The sequence below is a fragment of the Pan paniscus genome, chromosome 11 (assembly GCF_029289425.2).
Source record: "Pan paniscus chromosome 11, NHGRI_mPanPan1-v2.0_pri, whole genome shotgun sequence".
NCBI lineage: Eukaryota > Metazoa > Chordata > Mammalia > Primates > Hominidae > Pan > Pan paniscus.
Window position 1 is genome coordinate 89883555 of NC_073260.2, and position 23438 is coordinate 89906992.

At 47.2% G+C, this 23438-nt stretch overlaps 1 protein-coding gene and 1 long non-coding RNA gene across 2 annotated transcripts in view; one reads left to right on the forward strand and one right to left on the reverse strand.

The window, feature by feature from the left end:
* The window catches only part of LOC134728581 (uncharacterized), a 31487-nt gene extending 12389 nt beyond the window's left edge, over nt 1–19098 (reverse strand). The window contains exons 1-2 of the long non-coding RNA XR_010109154.1: nt 19000–19098; nt 17517–17601 (exon numbers count right to left, since the gene is read on the reverse strand). This is a non-coding gene — a long non-coding RNA (uncharacterized LOC134728581). The remainder of the gene's footprint in view (nt 1–17516; nt 17602–18999) is intronic.
* On the forward strand, nt 2696–11543 carry CCL21 (C-C motif chemokine ligand 21). The gene is made up of 4 exons (XM_003829814.4): nt 2696–10548; nt 10651–10771; nt 10866–11048; nt 11121–11543. The coding sequence occupies exons 1-4, from the start codon at nt 10482–10484 to the stop codon at nt 11152–11154; spliced, it is 405 nt and encodes a 134-aa protein (XP_003829862.1). The 5' UTR covers nt 2696–10481; the 3' UTR covers nt 11155–11543.
* Nucleotides 19099–23438: the final 4340 nt, after the last annotated feature.

The following is a 23438-nucleotide window of genomic DNA, read 5'->3' on the forward strand; positions in this document are numbered from 1 at the left end:
GAGTACATAGGTGGGTGAAAAGGTGATCAAAGCTGCTGCTGATATCTGTGCAGCAGGTGCTCTTGGAACACTGTACCAGCAGGAGAGCTCACAGAGAAAGCTCTAAATGCATGGAGACTGCACAAGAGCATGAGGCTGGAGATGGAGAAACAGGGCAGAGATGGCATCCTAGTGCTCAGTGAGGTGAGGGACCAGGGAGGTTATATGGGTGGGATGAGAGGATTGGGAAGCAGGAAGACAAAGAAGCTGCCCTGAGAAGATGGAAGGGACATCGATTTTGGACAGCTATTATCCCTCAGGAGGTGGCACCTCTGCATTCCCCTTCTGACCTACCACAGAGGAGCCAAGAGCTGGAAAAAGGGCAGGAAGTGCTGTGACTTCTTTATGACATGTTTTGAGGGACAGTGGGATGCCCCTGGTTCCTAAGGAAACCCAGGATCACTCACCATCTCATCACTAGGAGGAGGAGGTGGCAGGACTTGCTTCCTCTGATGGGACCCCAGCATTTAGCACAGTGTGTCCACTGCTTGGATACAGAAGAGGCAGGATGGGAAGAAACATGGATATGTCCCTGCTCTGAATGCTGATTCTGTGCCTAAGGGATGGGGGCCCACCCCATGGATGGTCTCCAGGATGGAGAAGCACAAGGTTCAGGCCTGCTGAACCAACATTCAACAGATGTTTTCCTAAAGCATCCCCAAAGATCAAAGGAGGTCTTGTGACAGGCACATCCTCCCTGCCTGGTGGGAGTGGGGCAGGCAGCCACACAGCTAGAACAGAGGGAGGCCCAGAATAAAGGGAATTGACTCAGGAGGGTCACAGCAGCATCAGGTAGGAAGCCAGGGGTTAGCGTGCATACATCCTGGTTTAGGGTGGAGCAGGTCCCTCCCATGGTTCCCTACAGGCTCCCACCTGCCTGAGGCCAGCATGGGCTCATGCTGCTAACTAAAGTCCCATGACAGAACTGGGGGCAAAGATGAGCTGGAACTGATACCTTCAGGATTCTGAGTTCTCAGCAAAGTTGAGAGCTAAGCAAAGTCAGGGTCAGAGCCTATGATTCATGCAGGATGCTGATGGCAGATGAAGCTTTGCTCATCCCATCCCATAACCCCAGCACAACCCCACCTTCTATCTTCCCCAGGGTGAAGAGAGGCAAGAAGCAAAATTCACATGTAGAGTACAAACTCAAGAATTTACTACTTCAGGCCAGGCGCTGTGGCTCCCGCCTATAATCCCAACACTTTGGAAGGCCGAGGCGGGTGGATCACTTGAGGTCAGAAGTTCAAGACCAATCTGGCCAACGTAGTGAAACCCCTGTCTCTATTAAAACTACAAAAATTAGCCGGGCATGGTAGTGTGCACCTCTAATCCCAGCTTCTCAGGAGGCTGAAGGAGGAAAATCACTTGAATCCAGGAGGCAGAAGTTGCAGTGACCCAAGATCAAGATTGTGCCACTGCACTCCAGCCTGGGTGACAGAGGCAGACTCCATCTCAAAAAAGAAAAAAGAAAATTTACTACTTCAGGTTTGGGGGTAGATGCTAGGAATACATCAGTGCTTGCTTGGGATCTTTGGGTTCACCTCTGGCACACTCAGGTAACATCATGTCATGGTGAATGGCCCCGACCTTCTAGAGCTCTTCTCTTGGGCTTTCCAGAAGGGCACTTCAGAATTGGCTGGGGGGAATTTCAGGAAACCGACCACCAGCAGTGGGAGGAGGGTGGCTTCTCCACAACATCACTTGTGTTCAACACTGAGTTGTTGAGGGCAGGGACCATGGCTGCTTCACTTCTGTACCTGCTCACTGCAGCCCAGGCAGGGAAGGCAAGGCACACAGGATGAACACAGGAATAGACTCCATGGAGACACTGCTTCCTGCACCATGTGGGAGGTGGCTGGGCCTCTGCTGCTTAACCAGCTAACCAGGGCTGAATACTCTACCTGGCCTCTGGAGCCCATGGTCTAGGCCAGGCCTACCATAGATGGAAGGGCCAGAATAGCCCCTGTGTCCTCTGCCGGGACAGAAGAGAAGGAAGGACTTCCTTGAGCTCAGGTGGGAATATGAGAGGTAAGCACAAAGCAGGCATGTAAAGTGCTTGGGGACACAAAGGACCAGATGCCTCACAGGGCTGACCAGTCTTGCAGAGGTCTGTGCATTCTCAGGCCCAGAGACAGTGAGGCCAGGACCCTGAGAGAGCATGGGGAGGGAGAGGGGGGCCTGGGAAGGGGCCAGTGAGATCCAGTTTCCAGAAGGAGGGGTGAGTGCTGCCAACTGCCCCCCTTTTCTGCCTTGTCCCTCTCCTCCACTATAAACACTCAGCTAGTGGCTAGGCAAGTAGCATATTAGGGGATTTCCAGAATGTGTCACTTCCAAGGTCAGGCCTGCTACAAAGGCCACAGGGGCAGGTCCCTGGGCAGGCAGACTGACCCATGGGAATCCAGACGGCGGGAAGGGAAGCCCTCCTTGCGGTAAATAGTACCAGCAGCTGGGGTATGTCAGGGGAGGTGGAAGATACAGTAAGGGGCCAGGGAAGAATCACATACACACAGTCAAAGACACATGGACACAGACATCCCACCACACAGGTACATACAGAAAAAGACAAAAGTCAACCATGCCACTCAGAAACTAGTTCAGAGTAAGGACAAACACGTCAAGGAAGACAAACTCACATGGACCCATGAACACCCTGCATCAGACATGCCTGAGCAGACACGGGCACAAACACACATGCAGACACAAAGACAGGTTTGCACACAGAACCTATCTCACAGACCCACAGATACAAATGCAGTCCAAATCCATCCTGCAAAGACCCTCTCCTCCATAAATCCTCTAGGCCACCTCAGACCAGGTTCATCTCTCCTTTAAATTCTGGTTTGTCGTTTCTGTCCTATTGCTTGTCCTTTAATAGGATAGCTTTGGATTCACGTGCATACCCCTGGTCTCAACAATGTGGCTGTGCTCTTAAAGAATGTCAGGGTCAGGAAGAGAGCCCACTGCCCTCTTCAGCAGCCTCATCCTTCACCTACACACCCATCTCCCCGAGGGCCCCCAATTTACTGCTGGCTCCATCCTTGAAGGGTCTTGACTCTCAGACTCTTTGACATAGCAGACACAAGGGAAGAATAAACCACGTAGACACACTTAGTCCACATTATCCTCAGGAAACCATGAAGAACCAGGTCCTGGTTCCCCAGTTAGAAAACCCTTACACAAAACATGATCTCATATGTAGCTCTAGCCTAAACTTCATGTTAACCACAATCCCAATCTTATTGACCATACCTCTAAACCCAACTCCAACCCCATTCCCAAAGAAAACTCTAAACCATAGTTTTTCAAATAAGACTCTGGGAACAACTGTACCCAGACAGATAATGCTGGTGGGTGTGATCCAAAAATGTTTACATGGCCAAATAAGTTTGAGATAGAAAACTGATCTGCCCTCTCCCCAGGAGCTGAATGCCTCCCTCCTCTAGCTGGATCATAGCTGCAGGGGCCACTCTGTGCCCCTCACCTGTGGAGGTCCTGGAAAACAGCCAACGACTTGTCATCTACATCAGATCAATACCACACGTTATGCAGAAGCGTAAGTCCCTCTCCAGACTAGCTTGAAAGCTTAAAACCAGGCCGGGTGCAGTGACTCACACCTGTAATCCCAGTACTTTGGAAGGCTGAGGTGGGCAGATCGCTTTGAGCTCAAGAGTTGGAGACCAGCCTGGGCAATATGGTGAAACCCCCTTTCTACAAAAAAAAATGTACAAAAATAAAATAAAATAAAATAAAACAGCTGGGCATGGTGGGTCACATCAGTAGTCCCAGCTACTCAGGAGGCTGAGGCTGGAGAATAGCTTGAGTCTGGGAAGCTGAGGTTGCTGTGAACTGAGATTGCACCACTGCACTCCAGCCTGGGTGACAAGAGTTAGACCCTGTCTCAACAAAACAAAACAAAACAAAACAAAACAAAACAAAACAAAGCAAAACAAAACAAAAAAGGAGAGAGAGAAAACTTAAAAGCAACCTCCAACACAAAATTTATCTCCTCGGATTAAGATCATTTAGGATTTAGGTTAAGATCTCCTCACTCTTAATCCAAATCCTAAATGCAAGCAGTGCCCTACTCCAACCCTAACACAATCCTCATCTGAGATACGCCTGTTTCTATCAACAGGAACCGCACACCCAATTCCAAATCCTACTTTAACATCACCATGATTCCAGCCCTATCCAATTTGGAACCACAACATCAATGCTGTTCTAAGCATAATCCTAACTCTAACCCTAACCCTTGGTAGAGCTACACATTGATGAATGCATGCAACTACACTAGACACACACATTTTGCACACTTATGACTCCGAGAAACTGAGTAGCTCCTTCAGTAACGGCTGCACAGTCCACAGGGCATCTTATTTCTAGAGGGCTCAATGCTCCGCTGAGAACCCAGGAGCAGCAATGCACCCAGGCCCTTTGACCCTTGTTGGATATACAGGCCCATGGGCCCCAGCCCACCCCAATCCTATTCCAGGACTTGCCTAGCCCTTGAGCTGAAATTCCCGCCATACCCCTCCCTGGCTCTTGCCTGCCAAGCTGGGAGCATCTGCTGCCCTGGAAACCCCACCAGGCAAGAGCAAACGGGCCTGAGACTGAAGGGAATGTGGCCCTTTCCAATTAGGGGATTTCCAGACTCTTGCAACACCCACACCTAGGATGTCTACTCCAGGTGCCTGTCCTAGAGAGGTAGTGGGCCTGCTGAGGTAGGTGTGAATAAGCACACTTCCTCTCCCCCTCCCAGGATCTCAGTCTGGTGAATTCATCATCACGGGTAGGGCTGAAATCAGCCATGTGTACCTCCTTTATCCTTCACCCCAGGTACCAGTGAAGCACTCCTCTGCACCTAGGCCATCCCAGAGGTTGTCACAAAGTAGCCAGTTTCTCTCAGGAGCTCACCAAGCCAACATCTTCACCCAGAGGACTGGAACTGTAGGTGGAAACCCACATCTCGGATGTGCAGCCATCTGAGTCTTTGTGTCCCCTTCCCCAAGCTCTGCATCCAGCCTGGTCTGAGGACTGAGAGGAGCTTGGGTCAAAGCTGCAGGCTCCAAATCCCCAAACCCAGCTTACAGTTCAAGTGGGGCTGTGGGGTACAATAAGCCCAGGCCAGCAGCTGAGGGCAGAGGAATGGCTCAGAAGACTTGGGGTCCCAGAAAAGGGTAATGGCTCTCTCATCATCTGAGCTCCTCACTCTCTTCTACCCTGCTTCAGTGCCTCCCTATCACCACCCCTGCCACCAGGTCCACTCACAGACTGGAGACGGGGTAGGGACTCGCTATCCCATCCTCACTCTCAGGGCAGCTGTTTTCTGCGCTGGATTTTGTCCAGCCAGGTTTCCACCTCCAGAAAAGCCCCTACTGCTTCCTTCATTTCCCTTAGGGCTCCTAACCTTGATTCTAAGCTCCAGCACCAAGCAGACAGACCTCAATATCTCCAGGATGTAACATCTCCCTGAGACTGCTGTACCACTGCAGGCTCAAGTTCACAGGCAGGGGCTTAGGGTTGATGCCTAATCAACCTAGATTCCTGCATCTAGGAAGACCAGGCAGAGATGGGACCTAGGGGGTTGTGCACACCATCTGACACAACAAGAAGCTTCTTTCATGGCATGAATAAGGGTAAGGGAGACAGGCAGGTATCTTGGAGAGAAAGCAAGCCTAAGCTTTTAGGAAAGAAAAAGGTACAGCCCCCTCCTCTTCCCTGCCATCTCCCCTTTTTTTCTACAATCTGTGCCAGGCCAGAAAGTCTCCTCCTCCAGGGGAGGTAGCGGGGGCATCACTCCAGCTTTCCTTTCCCCAGACCAACTTTGTTCCCTTTCACCGGCTCTGTGTCAATCTAGAGTGTGGGATGGGGAGCAGAATAGGCCCAAGTGGCTCTCCCAGCCCCACCCCACCAAATGCTTAGAATTACCTGCAGAACTTGGTAAAAATACACATTCGTTGGCTCTATTCTGAGATTCTATTTAAGGCGGTCTGGCGTGTTGCTTCTAATTCTGTTTTTAAAAAGTCACCCAGGTGATTCTGAAGTGCAGCCAAGTTTGGAAGCAAACTAATATAATATGACTTCGGAATTATCTGCATGCCCCCTCCCAAGCCCATGCTATTCTATCTGTCTGAGAATTCTTCAGAGACAGGCTGCTCACTACTTTCTTAGTCACTCCCATTAGGCAGGTGGGGAAACCAGGGAGCTGGGAATTTAAAACTTTCTGGTTCCAGGATCTGCCTCTAGACCAGGTAAAAGATCCAAGAAATCTTATCTCCTTGTTTTTGCCTAGTCTTGTTCCAGGAACACCAGCTTCTTGCCAACAGAGTCACTCCCTGCCCTGCTTAAGGTCTCAGCCTTAAGGTCTCTTAAGTCTGAAAATCTCAGACTCAAGAGCTCAATTATTTCTCCTCTAGGCCACCAAATTCCAGCCCCTCTACTCTGTGGACCTTGGAATGAAACACCACCTCTTTATCCCCCTCCCAACAGTACCTCCATCTTCAACCCCATGCCTTCTGCATCCCATCCTTCCCCAAGAGCAACCCAATATTTCTGTCTCTGGCCATGGCTGTCCTGACTACATCTCTCCTGACACTCGTTTCCTCCTCTTCCTATGGTTTCCCTATCCTGTCATAAGCCATCCTTCAAAAAACAAGATGTAAGGAGCTTGCTGCTGAGTTTAGCACTCTGGAAACCAGATGGATTCTCCAGCTCTGACGTGAGGATTACAACTCTAAGGTCCCAATCCAGTTTTAAATATAGATTCTAAGGTATGACCCAATAACCCTCACACATCATATACCATAATAAACTCCAAATGGATAAAAGATTTTAAAATGTTAAAAATTAAACTACAGAAAAAACATCATACAAAATGGCAGAGTAAGAAGTTATAGGGGTTGGTCCCTCCACCAAAGCAACTATTGAGGTGGAAAGAGCAATTGGAATCGACTCTTTCAGAAGTCTGGAGCCCGATTGGACACTTATAACAAGCAGGGGGGGGTGGTACTTGATGAAGGGAGAGGTTGCTGGTCTTTCAGAAGAGAGCATAATGCATGCACTAGCTACCAACCAACACAGTGGGGATAGCAGCCCACATTCCTGAAGTAGCTGGGTGGTCACTGAGTGGGCAGGGGGAACCCTGTCCTCCAAAAATGAGGGGTTTTGCATTTGGGTTTGTCTTCTGGTTCCCTAAGGGACAGGCTTGCTTTGTTTCAGCCCTCTTGGGCTTCAGGATCTTCCTGAGCCACATATATCAGAAGATTTAAAGGGACAGAATCTTTTTGCAGGGAAGGAAGAGAATCCTTTGTCAGGTCATAAACAGAAATTTCAGTAACCCCACAAAACAAAGAATACACACTTTGCAAAAAACAGTTTGAAAAAGTCACCACAAATTGATGGCAGAGTTCTCAACAAGTGTATATCAGCAATCCCTAAGGAGTGAAAAAATTGAATCTCTAAAGATACCACACTGTAATATTCAGAATGCCCAGTTATCAACAAAAAATTACTAATACAAAGAAATAGGAAAGTATGGCCCATTCACAGGAAGAAAGGAATTTGACAGAGACTATCCCTGAGGAAGCCCAGATATTGGACATAGTAGATGAAGACTTTAACTGTCTTACTGTAAATGCTCAATAAATATTGATGATGGGAGGTTTGATGATAAGGGTGAGAAGCTGAAATCTCAAATACTGCTTTGTTGCTTGTTTTATTATGACCTCAAATTAAATTGGGAAATAATGGCCCTTTTGGAAAAAAAAAATAACTGTCTTAAATATGCTCAAAGAGCTGAAGAAAACCATGGGCAAAGAGTTAAGGGAAATCTGAAAAATGGTGTATGAACAAAATGAAGCTATCAATAAAGAGATGGAAATTAGTAAAAAGAAAAAAAGGACTCAAGCAGAAATTCTGGAAGCAAAAATACAATAACTGAAATGTACAATTCACTAGGGGCAATCAACAACTAATTTAAGCAGAAAAAAAAAGGATCAGTATTCTTGATGATAAGACAATTAAAATTATCAAGTATGAGAAGAAAAATAAACGAGCCTCAGGGATACCATCAAATGTACCTCATCACAGGAGTCTCAGGAGGAGAATAGAGGGAACAGGGCATTAAAAAAATTGAAGAAATAATGACAAAACATCTGAAATCTGATGAAAAGCATGAATATACATACCCAAGAAGTTCACAAACTCTAAGAAGGATAAACTCAGAGATCCACACCAAGACAAATTATAGTCAAATTGTTGAAACCCAAAGATTTTAAAAGCAGCAAGAGAGAAGTAACTCATTATGTACAAGAGATTCTCAATAAGATTACTAGCTGATTTCAGAAACCATGGGAGGCCAAAAGACAATGGGGGATATATTTAAAGACTGAAGAAAAAAAAAAGTCAAACAAGAATTATATATATCCAGCAAAACTATGCTGCAAGAATTAAGGAGAAATAAGACATTTCCAGATAAACAAAACTTAGGAAGTTCATTAATAGTAGACCTGCCCACAAGAAAAGCTAACGGGAGAAAGAAAAAACAAACAAACAAACAAAGAAATGCTAAAGGAAGACCTTCAGAATGAAACAAAAGGACAAAAAATAATAACTCACAGCCACACAAAGAAACAAAGATCTCTGATAAACATAACAACATAGCAGGCTGGGCGCAGTGGCTCATGTCTGTAATCCCAGCACTTTGGGAGGCCAAGGTGAGCGGATCATTTGAGGTCAGGAGTTTGAGACCAACCAGGCCAACATGGTGAAACCCCATCTCTACAAAAAATAGAAAAATTAGCTGGATGTGGTGACAGGTGCCCATAATCCCAGTTACTCGGGAGGCTGAGGCAGGAGAATGGCTTGAACCCGGAGGGTGGAGGTTGCAGTGAGCCAAGATCGCGCCACTGCACTCCAGCCTGGGCGAAAGAGTGAGACTCTGTCTCAAAAAAAAAAAAAAAAAAGTAACCACATTGCCAGGTATGCTCGTTCACACTTGTAATCCCATTACTTTGGGAGGCCAAGGCAGGTGAATTGCTTGAGGTCAGGCGTTCGAGACTAGCCTGGGCAACATAGTGAGACCTCGTGTCTACAAAAAATACAAAAATTAGCCAGGCATGGTGGCCCCACTACTCAGGAGACTGAGGTGGAAGGATCACTTGAGCCCAGGAGGTCGAGGCTGCTGTGAGCTGAGATTGTGCCACCACACTCCAGCCTGGGTGACAAAGCGAGACCCTGTGTCAAAAAAAAAAAAAAAAAGATAAAAGCTAGTATTGTATTTTTAGTTTGTAGCTCCACTTTTTTCTATATAATTTAAAAGGAAAATGCATTAAACAATAATTATAAATCTATGTCAATGGGAACACAATGTATAAAGATGTAATCTGTGACAATAACAATATAAAGAAGGGACTAAAATGTATACGAGCAAAATGTTTATATACTATTGAAACTAAGTTGGTATTATTCAAACTAGGTTGTTATCAGTTTAGAATGTTAATTATAATTACCAAGGTATCCATTAGGAAAATAACTACAAAATATATAGAAAAGGAAAGCAAAGGGGAATCAAAATGGTTATGCTACAGACCAGGTGCAGTCGCTCATACCTATAATTCCAGCACTTTGGGAGGCCAAGGCAGGAGGATCGCTTGAGCCCAGGAGTTCAAGACCAGACTGGGCAACATAGCAAGACCTCATCTCTAGAAAAAATAAAAATGAAAAATGAAAACAGTAGCCGGACGTAGTGGCATGTGCCTGTGGTCCCAGCTCCTCAAGAGGCTGAGGCAGGCAGATCATTTGAGCCCAGGAGCTCAAGACTAGCCTGGGCTAGACATCGTGAAACCTCGTCTCTATAAAAAAAAAATAGAAAAATCAGCCAGGCGCAATGGTGCTTGCCTGTAGTCTCAGCTCCTGGGGAGGTTGAGGTGGGAGGATCACTCGAGCCCAGGAGGCGGAGATTTCAGTGAACCAAGATCAACCACTGCACTCCAGCCTGGGTGACAGAGTTAGACCCTGTCTCAAAAAAAAAAAAAAAAAAAAAGAACTCTTACAATTTAATAATCAGATTTGCTGGAAGGAGGAGAAGGGTATGGATCCTGGAGCGTAGTGAGGAGACAGTCATGGTGTTCCAGGGGAGAGGCAGTGAGGCCTGCATGAAAGCAGTAGCTGGGAATAGAAGGAAGGCTCAGGCCCAGACATATTCAACTAATGAGGACATAAAATTTGGCAGCTGAGGACTGTCCATTTAGTTTGAGATAAGTGGGGCTGGGTGCCAGCAAATCCAGCTTTCAGGAAGGAAAAGGAGTGGGGATAAGTTAAGGGAAGTGAAAGTGTCTAGCTACATAAATAGCAGGCCAATCCCAGCCCACGCACAGACCCCCAACTTGCAGCTGCCCACCTCACCTTCAGCTCTGGCCTCTTACTCACCCTCTACCACAGACATGGCTCAGTCACTGGCTCTGAGCCTCCTTATCCTGGTTCTGGCCTTTGGCATCCCCAGGACCCAAGGTACCAAGGCAGGGAGGGGCCTTGCATGGGGCTAAGGGGATCAAGAGGCCTGGGTAGGAGCTTGCCAGCAGCCCCTGGCTCCCTGTGAATCCCACCCTGCAGGCAGTGATGGAGGGGCTCAGGACTGTTGCCTCAAGTACAGCCAAAGGAAGATTCCCGCCAAGGTTGTCCGCAGCTACCGGAAGCAGGAACCAAGCTTAGGCTGCTCCATCCCAGCTATCCTGTGAGTGGACACAAAGGGGTGGGTACTGGCTGGTGACGGGGTGGGGAGGGCTTGGTGGGCAAGACTAAGAAGGCTTACTAGCCCCCACCCGCAGGTTCTTGCCCCGCAAGCGCTCTCAGGCAGAGCTATGTGCAGACCCAAAGGAGCTCTGGGTGCAGCAGCTGATGCAGCATCTGGACAAGACACCATCCCCACAGAAACCAGCCCAGGGCTGCAGGAAGGACAGGGGGGCCTCCAAGACTGGCAAGAAAGGAAAGGGCTCCAAAGGCTGCAAGAGGTGAGGAACCTGAGGGATGTGGGTAAAGGGGAGCCTCAGTCAGCCCCTCACACCCCTCTTCTGCCCTCACAGGACTGAGCGGTCACAGACCCCTAAAGGGCCATAGCCCAGTGAGCAGCCTGGAGCCCTGGAGACCCCACCAGCCTCACCAGGGCTTGAAGCCTGAACCCAAGATGCAAGAAGGAGGCTATGCTCAGGGGCCCTGGAGCAGCCACCCCATGCTGGCCTTGCCACACTCTTTCTCCTGCTTTAACCACCCCATCTGCATTCCCAGCTCTACCCTGCATGGCTGAGCTGCCCACAGCAGGCCAGGTCCAGAGAGACCGAGGAGGGAGAGTCTCCCAGGGAGCATGAGAGGAGGCAGCAGGACTGTCCCCTCGAAGGAGAATCATCAGGACCCTGGACCTGATACGGCTCCCCAGTACACCCCACCTCTTCCTTGTAAATATGATTTATACCTAACTGAATAAAAAGCTGTTCTGTCTTCCCACCCAAGTACTTGTTCCCATGTGTTTATGTCCACCGAGATGCCAAGGTTCCTACAGGGTGGGGTCACACACTCTGAGCCGAAAGCTCAGGCTGACAAATGCTATGTTCCCATCTACCCCAAGAGTTTCCTTGCCTCTCAGGTGCCTGCACCCCTGAGCAGTTAAAGGGAGGCTGAAGGACAGGGTAGGACCCAGTCTTCTGAGGCATCCTGCCAATGGAGAGATGGTGGACATGGAGCACACACCCCCAACAGCTCTGCAGACCTCTGAGACCCTGATTCTGTCCTGCACTAACTCCAGGAGTGACCTTCGGATCTTTTCCATGACCTTCAGACCTTTCCCCAGATATCCCAGAGGCTTCCTCTCCTTTCCCTGGGAACTATTCAATGAGACCCTCCAAGTGGTTCTTTGGAAGGGTCCCTAGGAGGGAAGCTGTGGCTTGGGCCCATCTATAACACAGACAAACACAAGTTATATTGAAACCTGCCCTAGCACAGTTCCAGCCCTGAGAGAGCCCCTGGGAGGCAAAGACCCAAGGGGACTTGCTTCAGCCCTATTCAGTGAAGCTCGGGCCTCGACCTCTCCTCTTTGTTTAATGGGGCTGTTGTGCTCTCCTTCTATTCCTATCTGGGCCCCTGGACTCGCTCAGCCTCCTTCCAGATGGAAAAACCTCCTCCCTTTTTTTTCCCTCCTTTCTTTCCTGGCTGGGATCCAGACTGCTTTAGCCCATTTAACCCTCTGAAGTCAAGGAATAAGTCTCCTGGGGCAGGTTTTCAGAACCCCACGATTCAGGTGTGAATCAGTCTCCTCTCCTGGAAGGCCTCAGATGGCTCTCCTCTACCTCTTCCTCCCCAGAGTGAAGACCCTTCTATTCCCCAACTCACCTCCAGGCGGGGAGAGTAGAAGCCATCAGATTGGGCCAGACAATGTGAGAAAGAAGGGAACAGATCCTGGGGAAGGGCAAGAAAGGTAGGAACCTCAAGGCCGGGCGCGGTGGCTCACGCCTGTAATCCCAGCACTTTGGGAGGCCAAGGCAGGCGGATCATGAGGTCAGGAGTTCCTGACCAGCCTGGCCAACATGGTGAAACCCCGTCTCTACTAAAAATACAAAAATTAGCCGGGCATTGTGGCGGGCGCCTGTAATCCCAGCTACTCGGGAGGCTGAGGAAGGAGAATCACTTGAACCCAGGAGGCGGAGGTTGCAGTGAGGTAAGATCGATTGTGCCATTGCACTCCAGTCTGGGCGACAAGAGCAAGACTCCATTTCAGGAAAAGAAAAAAAAAGAAGAAGAAGAAGAAGAAGAAAGGTAGGAACCTCAGAAGCTAGAAGTGGCTGCTCCATCAACTTTTCCTTCCGTAGGAGCCTGAGTATGCCACAGCACTTACCACCTATCCTAACATCCTCAAGTATTGGCTTGTCTGCTCCTCTTGCAGCAGGTGAAGACAGGGCCTCTCCCCTACCTGTCCTAGGGCAGCAGGTGTGAAATTAATCTATAAACTCAGATATGCAAGAAATACTACTTTTGAAATGTTCCTTAAATGAACTTAATTCCTACTCCAAGCTACTGCACTAGAGTGCTGATGAGAAATTCAACATCAGGCACTCTTGTGGGATCCCACCTGCCAAGGGTTATGCAAAGGTCACAGAAACCTCAAGGCCCAAGGGAGGCCTCCTACCTGCCTCCTACACCATCCTATCATTGGACATCAGTCTCGCCAGTGAGTGTTCTGACCCCTGTGGTTCCAGCAGGTATATCTCTTCAAGTCCTAGACTCCACATTTGAGACATAAGAATTCAGATATGACAGCCTCTGGGCTTGGACTTGACCTCCCCAGATACCCCCGAAGCCATCTACTCAACAGTCCTGTCACTTGCCCCATCACAGACAGAAATTAGAGCCCAGTGCCCACTCTGGCTGGATGTACACACTAATCCCTTCGCAGTCCTAAACAATTGTCTCCCTCTCCTCAGCCCCTCCAGGGCATAACCTCTTCCCCAAGTTTACAAGTTTACTTTTTTTTTTTTTTAAGACTTTTTTTTTTAAGGCTTGCTTTGTAGTCCAGGCTGGAGTGCAAAGGTAGGATCATAGCTCACTGTAACCTCAAACTCCTGGGCTCAAGGGATCCTCCTGCCTCAGGCTCCAAGTTGCTGGGATTACAGGTGTGAGCCTCTATGCCTGGCATTTTCCCCTGATGTAAGACATTTACAAAAGGCCTTTGACATCAGGCTCCCTTTGACATCAGGACATCACTCCCAGCCCTGCCAAAACTCTTGCCTACTCTATAGTGAAAAGAAAAACATAGGCAGAAAAATCAAAACTCTCTATTTCACTAAATTCTCCTGCCACACCTGCATGCCTGGTATTTGCCTCAAGCCCTGCTCTGAGTAAGCATGCAATATACTATTTATTCCATCAGATCATGACTGGCCACTCTCCTTGTCTGCCTTCATCTTTGACAACATTGTCCTGTTCTTTCTCTTTTCTCTCTTATTCTCTTGATGCATAATTCAAAAAATATCACATAATACACACTCACAGTTAAAATATATATCCAAAAGTACCAAAAGGTTTATTCTGAATAACATCATTTCCTACAACTTTAACTCCTATGCTATTTCTTAGTGCCATATGTCTAAGTACTTTGCCTATACCTCTGTTTCTTGATTTACCTATTTTAAACATTACCAGATAACTTCCTACTATAAAAAGTGAAGATTTAACTCTCTTGCCAACTCTCCTCTCCTGTCACTGCATCCTCTAAATATAGTCATACCATGATATTTAGATCATGATTATATTACCATATTTAGATCATAATTACAGTTTATATTATTGTGGATTACTATTACATAATATGTATTATCACATATTACATTATTTTGACTATATAAATGTTCTCTGCAGACAAAAGTAGTGCACTTTTCCTTTGTCACTCATCTTTTTGTTTTTCTTAAAGGTTCTAATGCCCTTCCCTTTTTAAAATACCTCTATCTTGACATTGCCTTTCAAATTATTCATCATATGAGATGGATTCAAAACATAATGTTTAAGATACACGTAGAAGAAAATATAGGTGAATGTGGTTATAACTTCGAGGTATAAAATAACTTTTTTTTTTAATAAAATGGAGACCAGGTCTCACTATATTGCCCAAGCTGGTCTTGAACTCCTGGGCTCAAGCGCTCCACCCGCCTCAGCCTCCCAAAGTGCTGGGATTACAGCCATGAGCCACTCTGCTTGGCCAAAAAGAGTTTCTTAAACAAGTCATAAAACCATAAAATGTAAATCATTAAAGATCAACACCATTAAATTTAAAAACAAATCGGAGTTCAGGGTAGGGATGGAAAATTAATTACATGCCTTTATTTTCACTTCTCACTGAGCCCCGACTAAAACTACAGTAAATTTTTTTGGTGCATGTATGCGTGTAAAGGCATAAACCAAGGCCAGGCACAGTGGCTTACGCCTGTTATCCCAACACTTTGGGAGGCCAAGACGCTCACTTCAGCTCAGGAGTTTGAGACCAATCTGGGCAACACAATGAGACCTCGTCTGTACAAAAAATAAAAAAAGTAGCTGGTGTAGTGGCATGTGCCTATGGTCCCAGCTACTCAGGAGGCTGAGGTGGGAGGATCACTTGAGCCTGGGAGCCATATAGCCTGGGCTAAAAAGTGAGAGACCCTGTCTCAAAGTAAATAAATTAATTTTAAAAATAAAATAAAAGCATAAACCCACAAGAGCCCAAATGGGAGAGGAGATAAAGGTAACTTTCCAAAAGCCTACTGCTGAGACACGTAAATATTTCAATAAAAATAGATACAAAGCATAAAATCAAATTATAAATATGAAGGATTTCTAATGTCTTATTCGTGAATACAGTAAAAATTCATATTTACTGAATATTCATATGCCAGTATCCAACAGGGAAACAATGACTTCTACTAGAGATGTAAAAGAAAAAAAAATCCTAAAGATGAATTATCTCTAAAATCTACAAAATCTTCATTCCTTAAGCATGAAAACTCATTTTAATCCCTGGAATCCTGACTTTTCTTTATCACAGAACCACAGAAGCAATTTATTGCTTTAAAAGTGAGTTATCACTATGTTCTAACAATGAGTCCTCCTCAGTGTCATCCAGAAAATTACTAATACCATGTATTTTTGTTGTTTTTATTTGCTCCTTTTTTGAGATAGGGTCTTGCTCTGTCACCCAGGCTGAAGTGAGTGGCGCAATCTCAGCTCACTGCAGCCTCAACCTCCTGGGCTCAAGCAATCCTCCCACCTCAGCCTCCTGAGTAGGTAGGACTACAGGCACACACCACCACGCCCAGCTAATTTTGTTCATTTTTTGTAGAGACGAGGTCTCATTATGTTGCCCAGGCTGGTCTTAAAACTCCTGAGCTCAAGGGATCCTCCCACCTTGGCCTCCCAAAGTGCTGGGATTACAGGCGTGAGCCACTGTGCCTGGCCATACCATGTTTTTAAATAATTTCACCACTATCTCTTCCACGAAATGATAACATACACACACACACACTAATGAAATCATGGGCTGACTCCCACTTGTCAGTGTTGCCTCAGAATCTCCTCCTGCTTCTCCCAGTTCACTCCTTCCTTGTCAATATTTTAAGGGCTTCTTTGATACAGATATAGAGGATAGGTGGGACTAGTAAAGAATTAGAGCTAGCTGGGCATGGCAGCTCACGCCTATAATCCCAGCACTTTGGGAGGCTGAGGTGGGCAGATGGCTTGAAGCCAGGAGTTTGAGACCAGCCTGGGCAACGAAGCAAGACCCCTGTCTCTACAAAAAAAAAGAAAAAATTAGCCAGGCACGGTGGCACAGGCCTATTGTCCTAGCCACTTGGAGGCTGAGGTGGGAGGATCACTTGATTGCCTAGGAGTTCGAGGCTGCAGTGAGCTATGATCACACCATAGCCGATCATAGTGGAGCAATACCCCACCTTTAAAAAGCAAAAAATTAGAGCTAATAGATCTCAGGCCAGGAACCGTGGCTCATGCCTGTAATCCCAGCACTTTGGGAGGCTGAGGTGGGAGGATCTCTTGAACTCAGGAGTTCGAGGCTGCAGTGAAAAACAAACAAGCCTCAGTTAGTCCTATAAACCTGAAACCAATTCCAAAGTAAGCAGTTGGCCAGGTGCGGTGGCACACACCTGTAATCTCAGCACTTTGGGAGGCAGAGGTAGGAGAACGGCTTAAGCCCAAGAGTTTGAGATCAGACTGAACAACATGGCAAGGCCCTGTCTCTACATTTTATTACAAGAAACTTTTTTTTAAGTGAAAGCAAGTTTATTAAGAAAGTAGAGGAATAAAAGAATGGTTACTCCATAGGCAAAGTAGCCTACAAAAAAACTCTTAAAGAGTAAGCAATCAGATTTCTTAAGAACCCCTCCCTTCAGGATACGTGGGCCACACTTTGGCTGGCCACAGTTCCTACTTATTAATGATATCCTTTTAGAGGGCTGTGATTACCAACAACTGTCGGGTTCTTTCTTTTGATACCTTTCTTTTAAAAATTAAAAATAATGGGCTGGGGGCAGTGGCTCATGCCTGTAATCCCAGCACTTTGGGAGGCCGAGGCGGGTGGATCACCTGAGGTCAGGTGTTCGAAACCAGCCTGGCCAACATGGTGAAACTCCATCTGTACTAAAAATACAGAAATTAGCCAGGCATGGTGGTGGGTGCTTGTAATCCCAGCTATTCGGGAGGCTGAGGCAGGAGAATTGCTTGAACCCAGGAGGTTGCTGTGAGCCGAGGTCACACCATTGCGCTCCAGCCTGGGCAACAGAGCAAGACTCCGTCTCAAAAAAAAAAATTTAAATTATGGGGCTACCAGAATGACACACTAGGTATCCTCTACCATGCCAAATGACCTAGTGGGAGTCAGAGGGGTGGGGTCTGTCACTTGTTGTCTATGAAAGGTGACATTAATTTGTTTCCCAGCTATAATCGCTTACCTGTGAAATATGTCTTAAGCTTCAGCTGGTATCCTTTGTGAAGTTCTTTTTCTTTCTCACATCCAGGCGTTACTTCTCCTTGTATCTGGGGACAAAATAATGCTGTTTTGTTAAAGTCATCAACGTTTCTATCCTTTGCCATCAGTCTTGGGCTGGATTACCATTTTTATGGATGCTGAAATTGCCAACTCTCTTTTTTTCTAACGCCTATATTTGTAATTCTTTTTTTGAGACAGGGTCTTACTCTGTTGCCCAGGCTGGAGTGCAGTGGTGCAGTAATAGCTCACTGCAGTCTCCAACTCTTGGCCTCAAGGGGTCCTCCAGGCTCATCCTCCCAAAGTGCTGGGATTACAGGCAAGAGCCACTGTGCCAGGCCTATATTTGTAATTCTTCTAGTAGTGCCTACTTTAAGGGGAATTGTATGACCTTGTGACCTTGGTGACCTACGTCTATTGCTATGTCAAGAAGCTGAAAGCTCTGTTTTCTTCAAGACAACCATTTCTCAGTAGGCAGCAAACTAAAACACCCCAGAGAAAGTCTGTTACCATATTCTTTGAGACTTTTGCTTTAGAATCATGGGTTGTGGTAATAATAAATTTCAATCCAATATTAAGAGAATAACTGAACACCACTTGTGAAGGCCTAAGCAGCCAGCGCCAGCTTCTGCTCGGAGTATCCCCTGCGCTGTGTGAGCCTCCGCCTGCTGGGAGGCGCTCACTGCCCCGCTCGGCCACCAGGAGGCAGCAGTCCTCTGTCTGCTACAGGAAAACAGGAGTAGGGGTTGAATTTTCCATTCTCATTTCCTTCATCTTTCTAGGACCAATTTGTTTTCAATTATTTTTACGATTTGTTCTCACATGTGTCTCATTCTAGGCCAAAGGTTGCGCGTTTCCCTGTGTCCACTTATGGGCAAGACAAGTTCCTTTTCCGCCCATGTCAGGCTATAGCCCTTCATCCTCCAGCCCCAGCCTCGCGCCTAATATATTTCCTTGGAATAAGGAAACCTTTCTTAGCGTTGGCCCCGTAATGAGTGGTGTAAGATATCTATCGGGTGCGAGCGAAGTGCCAGAGGTGATGTGAACCCTCCTTCAGCCTTTAAGCCAAACAGTAATTATTTCAAGACTTCAACATTGGACACCTTGGGCTCTGGGTAAATCGGGACTATTTGGGGCGTGGGAGGGAAAGATAAACGCTTCATATTCGCCGACAAACACGGGCCTTCCCCCGGCCACCGGGCTGGGCCGGCCCCGCAGAGGACCCCCGAGGCTCGGGGGCCTGGGTGGCAGGGGTTTGGCCGGACGGCGGTGTCCTGGCCCGGGGTAACTGTCGGCCCAGGTCATCGGATGCGCAGGCACCACCCACAGCCCGAGCCTCCCCTCCATACGCCCGGCCCGCGCTCGGGGACCCCAGGGACGGCAGGGCCAGGGAGCCGGGAGGGCGCCAGAGGCTGTTCCAGGCCCAGGGACTTCGGACGCCCGCTCACCGCAGCCTCTCTGAGGAGCTCGCAGGGTCATAGCCGCATGCGCCCACCCCTCTGCCGCAGCCGCGCCCCACTCCAGAGCCTCCCTTCCCAGGCTCGGGGCGCCCCCTGCAGGCCCAGGAGGGGAGATGCATGGGCACGCTCACGGGCGCGGACACACATCCGCACACATGCCCCGGTCGCCCAGAGCCCCACAGACACAGTTCGGGATACGCACATTCATGCATGCGACATACACTAACCATCTAGTCAGGGTCCTCTCCCTACAGTCATTCACCCACCCCGACCCCCACCACGAACTTGGTTGACTCCCCCGCCCCAATGGCTAGTACGCGCGCATTCAGGATCTCCTACCCCTGGGGCGGGGATTTGGCCAGACCTGGAGCACGAAAGTTGGGCAGGCTCCTTGAAAAAAGGATGAGGCTAGGCTGGGCTGAATGGGTTGATCTGCCCTGAGCTGGAACAAGATTCCCAGGGCTCAGGCTGAACCAAGAACCCTGTATAAACGACTTGGCTGGGAAGAGGGTGAACAAGGCGAAGCACGTAGCGCTGATGCCTCTGTACCTGTGGTCAGAAACTGTTTCAAACACCTCCCTGACCTCCAGTCCCCCACCCCCATTGGATTATCTAAACCAACAGCTGTGGGTAGGTGCCTTAAACACTTCACCCACCGGGCCTGTGTCCTTTCCCTTTTTGCCATGATAGTGGGTACCTTCGGAACACCCTGACTGCCACCTCCTTCCCTGATTCCTGTTTCTCTTCCTGATCTGTTCATGTTGGAGAGGTCCAGGACTTAGAACTTGGACCTCTTCTATCTACACTCACTCTCTTGGTGACCTCATTGTCTCATACCTTTAAATACCATCCATTTACTCCCAAATGTGTGTCTTCAGCTAGAATCTCTTCCCTGAACTCCAGACTCATCCCAGCTACCTACTTAACATTGCCATTAATATGCCCAACATGCAGCTTCAACTTAAGTCTATACCAGGGTCCTGATCTCCCCACAAACCCACTCCTCTTCAATCATCCTCATCTTGTTAACTAAAATTATATCCAAGTTTCTCAAGTCAAAAATTTTGCAGTATTCTCTCCTCTTCTTTCTCTCATATCCTATGCTGAACCCCTCAGCAAAGTCTATTGGCTCTACTTTGTTTCCAGAATCTGAGCACTTCTCACCAACTCCATGCACCATCATCTCCTCCCTGGATTGTTGCAACGGCCTCCACCCTGGTCTCCCTGCTTCCATTCTTGCACCAGTTTGATCTACTCTCCATTCAACAGCTAGAGCGAGTTTATGTCACATCATACTTGTTCAATACCTTCCAATAGCTCCCCATCTCACTCCGCGGAATATAACAGTGGCCTACAAAACCCTGTGTTATCTGGCCCCTGTTATTATCTGACTGTATATCTCCTACCACCCTCCCCTTTTGGCCTCCTTGCTATTCCTCAGATACACTCTTGACTCTTTGCCCTTGCTGTTTTCTCTACCCAGAACATCTTCCCACAGACCTCTGCATGGATTTCTCCCTCACCTTCATCAGGTCAGCTCTCTGCTCAAATGTTATTAGTAAAGGTTTTCCTGACTGCCTTATTTAAAATAACCCCCTCCCTCAATACTCCCTATCCCTCTTGCCTTCTTTATTTTTCTTCATAGCACTTATTGCCATCTGAGATAGTATAGATTTTTCTTGTTTGCTTATTGTTTGTCTCTTTCATTAGCATAACAACTCTGCAAGAGCAGGAACGTGTACCTGTTGTGCTTACTGCTGTATCTCAGTGCCAAGAACGGTGTCTGGCACATAGGAGGCCCTCAATAAATATTTATTGAATGAATGTGTAACAGATGCCTTGTTTATTATTATTTCATTATTTCACCCTTTCCTGCTGATTCTCAGGGTCCTTCCCAACAGGCATTCCAGGCAGATGGTATTGAAATTGAATTAAAACCTCTCCGCCAGCTTTGCACTATACGATTGTGTCATTTAGGATCTTGGCAGGAAACAAATGGCATGCTCAAAAAGGGTTAATGGAAAAGAATTTAGTGAAGGGACCACTTACAGAGGTGAGAGCAGGGTTGTTGCAGGCAGCCACTGCACATGAATTAGTATAGCTCCAAACCTCAGACCATCTCTTCTTCTAGGCAAAGTGTACACTAAATGTACTGCCCCAAATTCTGCCCACTGAGAGGACTTCCCTTAACCACTGTATTTCAGGACCATCCCTGGTTGGGGCTGTAATCAGCTGTCTCTTCCAGCTAATGCCAGCATACCTTACAGATCCTCTGTTAACTGTTTGTAGAGAACATCTCCATGAAGCTGTAAGTGTGATCAGAAGAAGAAGCAGAAAACAACACAAGTAGGAGTCCAAGCCATCTGGCCATGCTTTATTCATACCTTCTGAAACTTCTAAGGTCTGGTCTCATATATACAATTCATTTCATAATGAATGCTGCTGTGCACATCCAACTATATGATTTGCTTAGATAGCACCCTTAGGTCACGTTGTCACTGGATGAACTATAATCTGAGTTTTAGACCAGGGCCCCAAGGCCTATCAAGAGCTGCTTTTCAAATAGAAAAGAACTGTTAGCAGAAGAAGCATGGCCTTACTCCACTACACTAAGATTCTTTGCTTTAACTCTCCTACTAGGGCTCCTACAGCACACCCTTATCTGCCACAGACGACATGAAGTTCACTGGATTTGTGGGTCATTCAGCCAGAGCAGCAGGGCAACTTTCCCTGGAGCCTGGACCTCATTCAAAACTATCGGCTTTGGCTGGGCACGGTGGCTCACACCTGTAATCCCAGCACTTTGGGAGGCCGAGGCAGGTGGATCACTGGAGGTCAGGAGTTCAAGACCAGCCTAACCAACATGAAGAAACCCCATCTCTACTAAAAAGACAAAATTAGCCAGGTGTGGTGGTGCATGCCCGCAGTCCTAGCTACTCAGGAGGCTGAGGCAGGAGAACCACTTGAACCTGGGAGCCGAGATCGCGCGATTGCACTCCAGCCTGGGCAAACAAGAGTGAAACTCCGTCTCAAAAAAGAACAACAAAAACAAACTGTCATCTTTATGAGCCTTTATGCAATAATCCAGCCATTTTGCAGTAGTACATTTTGCAGTACATTTTGCAGTAGTACATATAAATACAGTATATATTGCCTCTAAAACCCAAAATGCTCTGGAACGTTATGCCCTAGATGACTATTTTTCAGCTTGTCCCCATCTCCATAGCCTGGAAATTTCACCACATCTTGAAAAACACTGACTAGGAGGAAGATTTATAGAATCCGCCTGTGAAAGAGATCCAGGATCCCCCAGCCCCCCACCCAATCAAGAGGATTCAGTTCTGGGAAACTGGCTTAAGTCAAAAACTGGGTAAGACTGTAAATCCTTAATATAACCTGAAAATCAAGTTTCTGTTTACAAGGTCTAGAATTTTTCCACTTGTATGGGTCGAGTAGAACATTAGTAAGCTGTCCATCTATTTCATTACTAGGAACACCATGATTAATTAGCTACCACCACATATTCCTATGGGGCAAAGCACATGATTACCACTCATCCCTACAGATTTCATAGTAATTTCACTCACCTTATCACTCATGGTTAGGTGGTAACATCTGTCCTCTACCACGCAAGAATTCCATCATTCACCTTGAAATAAGGCTGCCCAGTCCCAAGAGAGCATCTCACAACCTCATGTCTAGCCTATTAAAGAAGCCAGACAGTGCTTTTCAAAGAGTTGGCGTTCCCCTCACTAATGTGTTCTTGTGCCTTGAAGAAGAATCTTTCTGGGCCCCTCGGAGGTGTACAAAATAGGTAATTTCAACATTTATTTCTAACCTTTGAACCTCTTCCTCTACTTTACTATTCAAGGTATAGTCCAAGGACCACAGCATCAGCATCATTTAAAAGTTTGTGAAACGTGAAGGCTGGGTGCGGTGGCTCAGGCCTGTAATCCCAGTACTTTGGGAGGCCGAGGCAGGTGGATCGTCTGAGGTCAGGAGTTCAAGACCAGCCTGGCCAACATGATGAAACCCCATCTCTACTAAAAATACAAAAGTCAGCCGGGCATGATGGTGTGTGCCTGTAATCCCAGCTACTTGGGAGGCTGAGGCAAGAGAATCGCTTGAACCCGGGAGGTGGAGGTCGCAGTGAGCAGAGATCGTGCCATTGCACTCCAGCCTGGGTGACAGAGCAAGACTCCACCTCAAAAAAAAAAAATTTGTGAATGTGAAACATGAAACATCCTGGGCTTCACTACAGACCTACTGAATAGAATCTACAGTTTAATAAGATTCTCCTAGGCGAATCATGCACACATTAAAGTTTGAGGAGTTCTACAACAGGCCAGCGAGGTTCTAGCACCTCAGCCTCACTGATCACAGGCCACTGTCAAATCCAGGCTTCCAGGAATCAACCCAACAGAATA

Excerpts from the sequence above, each read along its gene's own strand:
- CCL21 (XM_003829814.4), top strand. The coding sequence starts at position 10,482 with ATGGCTCAGTCACTGGCTCTGAGCCTCCTTATCCTGGTTCTGGCCTTT. Across the intron at positions 10,772-10,865 it reads TGCTCCATCCCAGCTATCCT|GTTCTTGCCCCGCAAGCGCT; the intron begins GTGAGTGGACAC and ends CCCCACCCGCAG. Across the intron at positions 11,049-11,120 it reads GGCTCCAAAGGCTGCAAGAG|GACTGAGCGGTCACAGACCC; the intron begins GTGAGGAACCTG and ends CTGCCCTCACAG.